This window comes from Babylonia areolata, chromosome 35 (assembly GCF_041734735.1).
Source record: "Babylonia areolata isolate BAREFJ2019XMU chromosome 35, ASM4173473v1, whole genome shotgun sequence".
NCBI lineage: Eukaryota > Metazoa > Mollusca > Gastropoda > Neogastropoda > Buccinidae > Babylonia > Babylonia areolata.
Window position 1 is genome coordinate 18586664 of NC_134910.1, and position 13277 is coordinate 18599940.

The following is a 13277-nucleotide window of genomic DNA, read 5'->3' on the forward strand; positions in this document are numbered from 1 at the left end:
GATTCTATTGTACTGTGTAAATGTTTGTGTTTGTGACCTAATATGCATGTGTATCTGCCTCTATGTGTATGTGTGTGTGTGTGTGTGTGTGTGTGTCCTGTGTCTGTTGTCCTGCATGCCTATGCACATCTCTGCAATGACAATGTGTGAGATCATGTATGTGAACATATGCATGTGTACGCATTTGCTGTGCATCTTTTTGCATAGAGTGTAAATAACCTGAGTGGGAAGAAGGGTGTAGGATGTCCTTCCACACCTCACCAGGAACTCACCACTCCCACAAAAACAAAAATCTATATATTTTCAACTATCTATCTATATTGTGCTGTATTGTATTGTATTGTATTGTTCTTGTATTGATTTCTCTGTCTGAAATTTACGCTGCTCTACCAGGGACAGCATGTCGCTAAAATGAGAGCACCATTAATTTTTTTTTTTTTTTCCGCTTACAGGTGCATTTGTTTTTTGATGATTAGAATATAAAGAAACCTGAGAAAACTGAGAAGGAAAATACTAAACAACACAGACAAATGCCTGAGAAAAACACCAAAGCACCAAAGCTGACAGGACAGACCTGACTGTCTCTGCAGCATGGTCCAGTTCTGGTCCCTTGTGGTGGTGATGCCCCCTCCATCCTCACCCCTCCTTCATCACCACTCCTCCAGTCAGTGTGTTTATCCTCAAGTTGCCATGACGACAGGTGGCATGAAGACAGGATACAGTGAGGTCAACAGGTCACTTAACTACAAACCCCAACAAATCCTATTGCTAAACTCTCTCCTGCACATGCACACGTGTCGGTTACAGTGCATGGAAATGAACATTCACACCTTGACTCCACTTTCTCTTTCCTCACACTCCCTGATGCAGAAATATGCACACACATAAAAAAAAGTCAGCCATTCACAACACAACAAAGACAAGTTGTATAACACCTGACGCCCCCCTCACCCCTACCTCACCACCCTACACTTTCACCTGACCAGGAACAATCCCAGAATTCATCAGGATGATGGTTCAAACTGATGTCAACACTAACAGGTCAAAAGTTCACACTGATGGTGAACAGAGGTCAGCACTGACAGCTCGAAGTTCTTACTGATGGTGAAAAGAAGTCGATACCAACAGGTCAAAGTTCATACTGACAGTGTGCAGACGTCAACATCAACAGGTAAAAGTTTATACTGGCAGTGTACAGAGGTCAAACAGTACAGTTCCCTGCGCTTTCCAGCGGATGATGAAATGCCCCCAAAAGCTGCATCCATAAATAAACAATAAGGCTCAATAGTCATAGCTGCACTGTTAGCCCTGTGGAAGGAGAGAACAGCTTCATGGCTTCACTCCCTCACTGCCACAGGTGCCCCTGAAGTTGACTGAGTGACAGGTGGAGAAAAACAAACCAAATAAACAACAAAAACAAACAAACAAAAAAGAGAAAGATCAGAACAGCAAAAGGAGTGTGGACTTGTGAAAGACACTAGGTGAAGATAGACATGGGTCTTATCTTCCTGACAGCAATGTACAGCAGGTCATGTCATGTTTATGGAGTGTGGACTTGTGAAAGACGCAAGGTGAAGATAGACATAGGTCTTATCTTCATGACAGCAATGTACAGCAGGTCATGTGATGTTTATGGGTGGTGCTGACTTACAACAGAGCAACTCAACACCTCCATCCTTCAACTGTTTGAGGGAAAAGTACATGAAGCAGGTTTTGATTTACTTTCATTTGTTTGAGGGGAAAAGTACATGAACCCTATTCATATAAAGTTTCAGTTATTTGAGAGTTTTGGTGGTCATGCACCCAAAAAAGTGAAGACCGTTTTTGTTGATTAAACATGTTCAACTTTTGTTTTATCAGATTTTCCCACAGAGACTGCAGATTTTCAAAGTGTTTTCTCTCATGTAAGAACCTCTTATCACCTCCCCACCCCTCCACCCGCTTACTCCCCACCCCACCACCCTCTTACACCCCTCCCCTCCACCTCCCAAAACCCCACCCCTCCACCTTTCACTACCTTCCTTGCGGAATGTGTCACCACTCTCTTCTGAGGAGCAACAGTCATACCTGGCTGTCCACAGAGACAGCAATCAAGAGAGAGTTTGTGTCTGCCAACAAATACCTGACATTTTACAACCAATTTGTTTTACTCCTCTTAAATTATCTGGATGGATACAGCTGCACTCTGCCTCTCTTGATCATGGTGTAAATCAATAAATATTACCATTCCAAAGACAGAGGTTTTTTTAATAAAAAAAAAAGGGTGTCTACATGTTATTGCGGATCTGCATCTAACATATAGTACATGTAACTGAACAAATGACAATTTCAAGAAAAATATCAATTTGGACAGTCAAAACTTTCAGGTCATATGACAGTACCTCCCTCAACCAGTGTTACAGTGATGTCAACAATATAAAAAGCTACTATAAAACAGAAGCTATGACATTAAGAAAACCACCATCTGGTCAAACTACCTTAAATACAATCAATGCTGCAATGCAATAGTACATGAAAAACATGTAAACATCACATGACAATGCTGCTATATAGGCACTGTCCCTACACTGCAATGCAGCTTTTCCATGTACCTGTTAAAGGTGTGTGTATGTGTGTGTGTACTAGGACACACACAGATCCTGCCAAGAGGAAAACAGGAACAGGAGGAAAACCTGTGACATCACAGCAACCAACCCCAGACTGACTTCCTCAGCACCGGTGACCTGCAGCACATGGACCTGCCTGTCCCCACCAGACCTCCTCAACATGGTGACCTGCCTGTCCCCACCAGACCTCCTCAACATGGTGACCTGCCTGTCCCCACCAGACCTCCTCAACATGATGACCTACCTGTCACCAACAGACCTCAACATGGTGACCTACAGCACATGGACATCCCCCTTCCTAAATGTTTCTATATGTGTGTTAGTGTGTGTGTGTGTGTGTGTGTGTGTGTGTGAGAGAGAGATTTTGTTTGTTTCTTTTTTGGGGAAAGCTGTTGCGTGAGTGTGTGTGTGTTTAATAATGTTTCTTGCAAAGTGCTTTGAGCTCCCTTTAAGGAAGGAAAGTGCTCAACAAGTATTCATTATATATATATTATCTATCTTTTTTTCTTTTTTTTTTTTAGCAAAGAAAACAACATGCACGCAGAACTAATCTGCTGGAAACCTTCAAATATGAAACAGCATAAACTCCACCAGCCAGTGTTTCACATCCAAGTGTTTACAATCACATCCTAAGAGGGGTGTTGGGTGAATATACTGGAACACTAGGCTGGCTTTCTGTTGAGTTATACAATGCAGAAAGACAGCAGAATGGACACCAACACTACGTGGTCACATCTTTCATGCTGTTCATTCCCCATCATCCCAACACTATCCAAGCATATATCTGAAAACTGAGTGGGGAAGACCCCAGCAATAATAAAAACATGTCGACAACTCTTATTCACTAATCTTCTGTTAGAAACACAGATGAACCAATAATAAACAAATAAAAATGTGATGCATCAAACTCAACTGCTTGTTGTGCCAATTTTCCTTTTAAGGTATAAAACGCAAACAACGATACAAATGATGCACATGTTTACCAATGAAATAAATAGGAAAACTACAACTGGAATACCTTAAGTTGCTTAAAAAAAAAAGAAAAGAAAAAAAAAAGCAGATCCATGATCATTGAAAATCTATCAATGCTAACTGCACCTTACAGGTTCTGTACCACAAACACAGATTAAAGGATTTTAAAATTCCTTTTTGAGGGAAACAGGTATCTGCATTCAATTTAAAAGTTCAGATATTCCAGTCCTTCTCTCACAAACAGCTCAAGTTTACATTTAAGATATATTTATTTTACATATAATTTTACATAATACATGCGGCTACCTAGTATTTGGACAGTGTAAGTTTTCACATGAAAGCTTTGGGTTTTATTCCTTTTAATTTCCTCTGTTTGGTCTTTAGATGAGTGCTATGACAGGGCAGCCAATGTGTGTGCCATTCACTACATCACTGGTCAACTATTGCTCAATCTTTGACATGTGTTGACACATCACACCTCCCAAATGGAGGATATGAACATCTCCAGAAAGATGCTGGGACCTTTCTCTTTGCCACGCCCACTTCATCAACTCCATCTTACAGTCATCTTTGAAACAGAAAAAGGTAACTTTGGTGTCCAAGACTCCACACCTCTGCAGACAGGCAGGAATCCCCCTTGGAACGCCAGATGGACCATCCCACCCAAATGGACATCCAGGACTCACCCCCTCAAACAACACAATCATCACCCAACCAAGACCACAGCCCTGAGCAACTTCACCTTACAGGCATAAGGGTCGTTAAATTCAAGTCTACGCCAATTTTGGAACACTGGTGTGAAGCACAATGTCAGGTAGACAGAAAATCCCACCACCGACTCTGCTCATCAGCCCCTGACATGGAGACAACCTGCACTTGGAAAAATAATTCGGGTCTGTTCAAGTCTTGTGCGAACTGATGCATTCACCCTATCCTCCAACCCCCACACATCCAAAATGAACTGAACCCAGACAACCTCACGATGTAGTCTGATGCCGATAACATTCTATGAGGGTAGTGCTAAAATCTCTGGAATTCACTTTCAGGCAGCCAGTGGCTGGTGTGAACAGGCAAAAGTGGATGTATGTGAATAAGATTCTGATGCAGATACATCCACACAGAATATGGGTCACAGAGTACATCACCTCACAGACTGCTCTCTGTGAACTGCTAGCACTGGATTGAGACGGAAGCAGTCAGAGGTGGGTGTGTGTGTGTGGGAGGTGGGAGTTGGGTGGTGAAGCCACTGACACAGCACACAACATGGGGCAACTAATGACAGAAAGCTTCTGTAAATAACCACATCAGAACGACAGACAGATTAGCTCAAAATAATTTTATCAAATCCCTGCACTATGATCTGCCACATCCAACCTTGAAAGCCACCTTTCCAAATCAGCTCCTCCACAAACCGTTTTTTTCTGTCCATGGTCTCTCTGGCGTTGTGTCCGCATGCTTTAGGTTCAGAGTTGTGCATGCATGTGAACATTGGGTGTGAAAGTGCTTTCATTTGTTTCTGCACAACATTCAATGCTATATAAATACATTTATTATTCAATATCATCTATCAAAATGAACTGGCACCTGACCTGACTATATGGTGTGATCCTCAGACAAAGAACAAGACCAGGAAACACAGAATGCTAACTGCTGACCCACACAACTGAACAGCATGAACTGGCAATATGCCAGGTACCCCCCAAAATGGAGAATGGCTGCCTACATAGTGCTGTAAATATGGTCATGAATACAGAAACCCATTCACAGCTACAGTCCATGAACGAAAAAGACAGTAAAAAAAGACCCACCAATGGAGCTTCAGCTTATCAAAGACAGAACTATTTGCCTCCCTAGTTTTACAGGCATCAGGATGATGAGTGTTGCTGCTCTCTTTGTAACCTCAACCACTATGCTCAACTGCAGCCAAGCTGCCCTCCTGAATACATACAGGTTTACACATTATTCCATGAAAACACAACATGTCTTAGAGTCCAACCAGCCTTTGAATTTCTGAGAAAGCTTTTTTGTAAAGCGAGAGAAAGCATGGGCAAACAATCCCTTCCACTAACATTCACACACACCCTCCACTCACACACACAAGCCCCCTTCTACACACACAGAAATGAAATGGGTGGAGGTGCATTTTAGCAACAATGCTCTCCCTTAGGTCAGTGGTTTCACACAGGGATGATGGTCTTCAGTGACAGGGAAATCATACAGCACAGTACACTGCAGCAAAACATGACACAATGTTATACAATGTGTCAGCTTTATCCTGGGAGTTCTTGAAACAATTCACATCTGAGGCTGTAGGGTTCATGAGGTAGATATCGAAGTATCTACAGGCGATTAATGTGAGTGAGTGTGTGTGTGTGTGTGTGTGTGTGTGTGTTTTCCTGAAACAACATTCAGTACAGTGAGGTAGACATCAAAGTGTGTAGTGGGGATGTTTTTTTCTGTCATAACATGGTCAGGTTATGTACTTATTTTCATACAAAGCCTTTTCTTTTCCATTCTATTTTGTACATGTGGCCTGTCTTCTCCTTTACATAATTGTGAGAAAGAGTTAATATGACTCAAGGGGGCTTGGTTAACAGAATAATAGAACAGTAATTGTGTTTTCCCAGATTGGATGCCAGTTCACTGAAACATAACTTTAGCACACACACACACACACACACACACACAAACACGCGCGCGCACACACCCATACAATCAGCTCTGTCAACACTACCAACAGCAAAAAAAAAAAGAAAAAAGTGTGACTATAAGAGTTCCTTATGTTTTCTACATTTCTCATGACTGAAAAAGTGTCAGTGAAAACATGTGCTGAGGTTGCAGGGAGTAGTAACAGTAAGCGACTGGAGGTAGAAGAGCTGGAGACTTGAGGATACAGCGGTTCACAGTTCACACAGCCACCATCAGGCATATGGCTGTCATGCATTGTTATCGCAACAATCAACAACTCACAATGACCTCATCACAATTCTTCCTAACAGTACTCAAAACTGCAACCATGTTGCAGTCCCTATTCATTGCAACCATCAAGTAACTGCAATAATGTTTTACATACATCAAAAACTTCTGACAGCATGTTTTAATAATGTTTACAAAAAACATTCAAACAGAAAAAAGAAAACTTTCAGAAGCAAGAAAATGAATACTAAACATTCATATTAGCATCATCCTCTCTCAAATTTGTCACCAGAACATCATTCATCAAACATTCACAACCAGGCATGCATCCACAAACACACAAGCATGTAACACCTATGCCTCCAAAACATACTTGTTCTTGTTCTTGTTGCTTAAAGTCCAGCCGACCTCACAGGGCCATATCAGGACAGCTGATTTTTCTCTGTTATCAGTGCATGTATTTCTTCATCATTCTCATCGAACCAGCCTTGGTTTCTTGGGTTGCTGGTCCGAGATGTTCAAGGGCAGTAGTGTGTAGACAGTGTCTCTGAAGGCCATCCGCTGTTCCTCAACACTGGTCCCGTCTTCCTGTGGTGTGTCTGGCAGTCTGCTTTCAAGATCGTCGGTGAGTTCTTCTGCAACCTTGCTGCTTTTCAGTTTGGAGACATTCAGCCTCTTTGCAGTCTTCTGATCTTGGGGTCTTCTGATTGGTAGAATGCGAAACCTGAACTTGGACACAATGAGGAGGTGGTCAGTCTAGCAGTCGGCAAAACACATGGCTCTCGTCACTCTGATGTCCAGCCTGTCCCTCTTCCTGGTGATGACGTTGTCTATAATGTGTGTCATGTGACCGGCACACATCTTGAGGAGCAGAAGGCCGTTGCTGTTACACTTGCAAGTGCCAATGAGCTTCTCTGACTATGGGACTGCTGAATTCTTATTCTTTTTGCTTATAATCCATCCGACCGCACAGGGCCATATCAGGACTGTCAAACCATACAAATGTTCAACCGCGTCAAGACAAAACTGTCACATCTACCAAAAAACACTAGGACAAACCCACAAAACACAGTTCATGATACAGTATCGTAACCATTTAGCTCCTCATGGCAAATAAGACAAGGCCATGCTGAGGATGCCAGCCATTCTGCTTAATTTACCATCCCCAGATTACAACAACAAAAAATCGTAAAAAAGGAAAAAACAATACTTCAAAGCCAAACAAACACACAAAAAAACATAAAAAGGCCATATAGGCAAATAACACACAGAATGGGCAGCTAGTGCCCATCCCAATGTTTATATCTCATTACCTAATCACCGGAGCAAAACAGTACAAATAGTACATCATAGACTGTAGGAAAGAAAGAAAAGAAAAAATGTCAAGGCTCGCTTGAAAAAAGAAAGGGGAATAGACTGGGAAGGCAGAAAAAGGAGCCAACAATGAAGAAAGAAAAAAGGCAGAAACAGAGAGAGTGATAGAAAAGAGGAAACTTCTTGCACAGAATTTCCAGGAGGGGATGCTGATTATACTGAAAGAGCCCCAGCATCCCCACACGGGGCCAAAACATAAACACAAGCCCATACACAACACCCTGACACAGGTACTCCTGTATCTATCATACATCAATTAATCACCACAATAATGAAGTTTGAAAACATCATAAGGAGAAATCATGCTTATTTCAATCTTTGAAATAGTAAAGATTTGAAAAAGACCCCATCCCAGAGACACGTTTGAAACTGTGCAAACTGAGAGGCTCCACAGTAGAGAGAAATGCCCACAATTTGATCACAAGACAGTGCAGGGGAGCAAGAAGAAGAAGAAAGAACATAAAGGGGGTGCTTCATCCACTGTTTCTCTCTTCTTTCTCCCTTGACCAAAAACACACATACATGTCCACACACACACAATCCTCCACCCCCCACCACAAACCCTCTTTCAAACTCAGCATAATCTGAAAATATGCATAATTTAAACGCTACAATAAATTGTGAGAGAGAGAGAGAGAGAGAGAGAGAGAGAGTGTGTGTGTGTGTGTGTGCGTGCGTGTGCATGTGTGAGTGTATGTGTGTGTGTGTTTAATATTACAAACACAATGACAAGACAGGAAAAGAAAAAAAGCAAGAGCAACAACAGCAATACACATATATGTCAACATTCAAATTCTGCAAAATTTTCATGTTTTGTTTTGTTTTTTGGTTTGTCGCTGTGTAAATCATAATTTTACAACGAAGTCCTCCCAACACTGTTCACTTTTCTGGACTTTTTCACTCTTTTCCATGCTTTTTTGTGTGATGTTTTCTTTCCTTTCTTGATTTTATCACATGACAAAAGCAGAAGGCAGTCTGTAGTGTTTTGCCCAGCAGTCACAGCCATTCCACCAGCATAAAGATTCTATGCTGCTGCCAGAGGGTGCCCTGTGCCTGAAGCAACAAAAACCTCCTGCAGGGGCACAGACAGCACCCACTAGAAGTGGAGAGAAAGCATGAATCCATCAAAGGGGGGTAAATCAGCAGGTGGTCTCTCTCTGCTCAATGACACTGTCTAACATCTTGTTGCTTGTGGCAGTTATCATGGTGACCTTTCCGTCCATCTCCATCACACCATCGTCATCGTCGGCAACCTGGATGATGTTGTCACTGGAACTTTCCTCAGTGTGGTTGGGGGGTGTTGAGGAACAGCCGCTGTCCCTGCTGTCTGTGTCGGCCACCGCTGTCACTGCGTTGATGGAAGAGGAGGTGGTGAAGGGGGTGGAGCCACTCAGCAGTTTCTCCAGCTCTTCACTCTGAAATCATAATTCACCAATGCCAGCTGTTGAAACGTTACACTGCCACAGAAAGGTTAAAGGTTAAAGGTCCCTTAGCTTTTTACAGCCATCAGGGTAGTGACTTTATATCCACTGTCTGGGGGGTAGTGACTTTATATCCACTGTCTAGGGGGTAGTGACTTTATATCCACTGTCTGGGGGGTAGTGACTTTATATCCACTGTCTAGGGGGTAGTGACTTTATATCCACTGTCTGGGGGGTAGTGACTTTATATCCACTGTCTAGGGGGTAGTGACTTTATATCCACTGTCTGGGGGGTAGTGACTTTATATCCACTGTCTAGGGGGTAGTGACTTTATATCCACTGTCTAGGGGGTAGTGACTTTATATCCACTGTCTGGGGGGTAGTGACTTTATATCCACTGTCTAGGGGGTAGTGACTTTACATCCACTGGGGTAGTGACTTTACATCCACTGTCTGGGGGGTAGTGACTTTACATCCACTGGGGTAATGACTTTACATCCACTGTCTGGGGGGTAGTGACTTTACATCCACTGGGGTAGTGACTTTACATCCACTGTCTGGGGGGTAGTGACTTTACATCCACTGTCTGGGGGGTAGTGACTTTACATCCACTGTCTGGGGGGTAGTGACTTTACTTTCACTGGGGTAGTGACTTTACATCCACTGTCTAGGGGGTAGTGACTTTACATCCACTGTCTGGGGGGTAGTGACTTTACATCCACTGTCTGGGGAGTAGTGACTTTACATCCACTGGGGTAGTGACTTTACATCCACTGTCTAGGGAGTAGTGACTTTACTTTCACTGGGGTAGTGACTTTACATCCACTGTCTGGGGAGTAGTGACTTTACATCCACTGTCTGGGGGGTAGTGACTTTACTTTCACTGGGGTAGTGACTTTATATCCACTGTCTGGGGAGTAGTGACTTTACATCCACTGGGGTAGTGACTTTACATCCACTGTCTAGGGGGTAGTGACTTTACATCCACTGTCTGGGGGGTAGTGACTTTACATCCACTGTCTGGGGAGTAGTGACTTTACATCCACTGGGGTAGTGACTTTACATCCACTGGGGTAGTGACTTTACATCCACTGTCTAGGGAGTAGTGACGTTACATCCACTGTCTGGGGGGTAGTGACTTTACATCCACTGTCTGGGGAGTAGTGACTTTACATCCACTGGGGTAGTGACTTTACATCCACTGTCTAGGGGGTAGTGACTTTACATCCACTGTCTGGGGGGTAGTGACTTTACATCCACTGTCTGGGGAGTAGTGACGTTACATCCACTGTCTGGGGGGTAGTGACTTTACATCCACTGTCTAGGGAGTAGTGACTTTACTTTCACTGGGGTAGTGACTTTACATCCACTGTCTGGGGAGTAGTGACTTTACATCCACTGTCTGGGGGGTAGTGACTTTACTTTCACTGGGGTAGTGACTTTACATCCACTGTCTGGGGAGTAGTGACTTTACATCCACTGTCTAGGGGGTAGTGACTTTACATCCACTCTCTAGGGGGTAGTGACTTTACATCCACTGTCTAGGGGGTAGTGACTTTATATCCTGTGTCTGGTGGGTAGTGACGTTACATCCACTGTCTAGGGGGTAGTGACTTTACATCCACTGTCTAGGGAGTAGTGACGTTACATCCACTGTCTGGGGGGTAGTGACGTTACATCCACTGTCTGGGGGGTAGTGACGTTACATCCACTGTCTAGGGAGTAGTGACGTTACATCCACTGTCTAGGGCTCGACGTATAAAATCAGGGCCCAATCCTTTCCTTCCCCCACTCTCACCTGCCCCAACTGAAGTGAGGGTGGAGGAAAATCCGAGTAAAGTGCCTTTCCCAAGGACACAACACCATATGGAAATGGGGCATTGAACCATGGTCACTGGTGAACACTGGATCAGATGTCCAACACCTAGCCCACTCTGACTTCTATAGCTACAGAAAATAAAGCCTGCAAAATCAATTGCTAACAAGCTGATGAAAAAATAAAAAGAAAAGAAAATATTCACTTAAGTAATGGCTCAAGTGTAATGGGGGAAAATGAAGGAGAAAAAGAAAGTACTGAAGCAAAAAATGTAGGCCTGAAGAAATAAATCAGAAACACTTTGATTTACCCCTTCCCCTCACCTTTGACTGCCAATTGAATGAACCACTTTGTTACACAATTTGTTTTTCTTTAAATGGAAATTACAAATGAGAAGGATGCTATAATCATGATTTGCATTCATTGTACTGAAATTATACACAAACCTGTCATACTGACACTGATGCACACACATGCACACAAACACACAATCACACCCACATGCCCATACACATTCACACACACTTGTTCAAACACACGAATACACACACACACTCACACTTAAACACACATGGAGGCATGCTGACACACACACATTCACTGGTGCATGCCCCCATACAAACACAAGAGAGAGACACACTGAACAATCCACACAAGAGGAACAAGAAAGCCTGACCCACTGTAGATCTATATCAAAGGCCTAATGTATCCAGAACATTACAACAGTGATGGACTGTCAGCCAACATGTCTGTCTTCAACAGCAGCTGAAAAATTCACTTTGTCTATTCTAATTTAATCAGTACCTTCTTTAAAATACTGATAAGCTGTAAACGCTATTCTGTGTATTTTGTCCAAAATTTCTTTTTCTTTTTTTTTTCTTTTTTTTTGTAACTGCAGACAAGAAATAGAATGTCAAGCTATCTTTCCAGCACACATTCAGGCAATGAAGCATAGAGACCTAATCACATTTTATTGATCCAGATGCAAAATCAAATAAAGTGGACACTAAACAAAATTAAAGTTTCACAATCCAGAAACACTGATTAACCTGGATGACATAAAATGATAAATATAACTGGTATCAGTGGAAAGAATTCTTATTTATCTGTTGTATCCAAATTTAGTATCAACAAAGAAAAGCATTTCCAGATAAACTGAAAAAGTTAACGTTAACCACAGACTTGTACACGCACACTTGCACACACACACAGCAAAGACACCATGTTATTACATTGACTCAAATTATGTCAACACACATGTGAGCTAAAAAATAAAATAAATGAATACATAAATGAATAAAATAAAATAAAACACACAAAATCACATGCACACACACACACAGAAACCACAAGATTTGGGTCACACATGGGAAAAGGAACAGTCAAATTATCACTTTAACTTTCAGCAGTCACAATGTCATTTTTGACTCACTTGTGTAAACAAAGTGAGTCTATGTTTTAACCCGGTGTTTGGTTGGCTGTGTGTGTGTCTGTGTGTCCGTGGTAAACTTTAACATTGCCATTTGCTCTACAAATAATTGGTCAGTTGACACCAAATTAGGCATAACAATAGGAAAAATTCAGTTCTTTTTAGTCATCTTGTTTAAAACAATATTGCACCTCTGGGATGGGCACAAAAAAATAAAGAATGAAGCCTAATTATATGCAAACTGCATTTACTGTTATATTTATAATTTATATTTTTTGTATTCTCTAAACTTGGCACTTTGATCTGATATTCGACCCAACAACAAGAGCAGTCATTATTATCATTTTTTGTTCAAACAGGAAATTCTTTTGCTAAGCATGGAACTTTTATTTATTTTGCAAACGTTTTGGTGCAGATAGTAAAAAAGGGAAATTACTCTAATTAATGCTAGGGGACTTAGTTTGCTTTAAACTGATCTTTCTCATCTTAAACATTACATTTTGAAACAAGAGAGGCAAGGCCTTCAAGACTCACTTGTGATGCACTTAAAAAAAAAATCCAAGCTTTTTATGTATTGAGTATAATTTCAAAATATAATGTTTAAGATGAGAAAGATCAGTTTAAAGCAAACTAAGTCCCCCAGCATTAATTACAGAGTAATTTCCCTTATTTTACTGTCTGCACCAAAACGTTTGCAATAAACAAAACTTCCATGCTTAGCAAAAGAAGTTCCTGTTTGAAC

At 41.9% G+C, this 13277-nt stretch overlaps 1 protein-coding gene across 2 annotated transcripts in view; it reads right to left on the reverse strand.

The window, feature by feature from the left end:
• Window positions 1–2014: 2014 nt before the first annotated feature.
• LOC143277734 (protogenin A-like) overlaps window positions 2015–13277 on the reverse strand; it is a 208257-nt gene continuing 196994 nt past the window's right edge. The window contains exons 20-21 of one of the 2 annotated variants that reach the window (XR_013053779.1): window positions 2775–9283; window positions 2015–2738 (exon numbers count right to left, since the gene is read on the reverse strand). Coding sequence is in view for 1 of the 2 variants with exons in the window: in XM_076582632.1 (XP_076438747.1) it covers window positions 9008–9283 (276 nt within the window). In the remaining variant the exon portion in view is untranslated. Of the gene's footprint in view, window positions 9284–13277 lie in introns of both variants that reach the window. The other variant, XM_076582632.1, reaches the window with a different exon arrangement.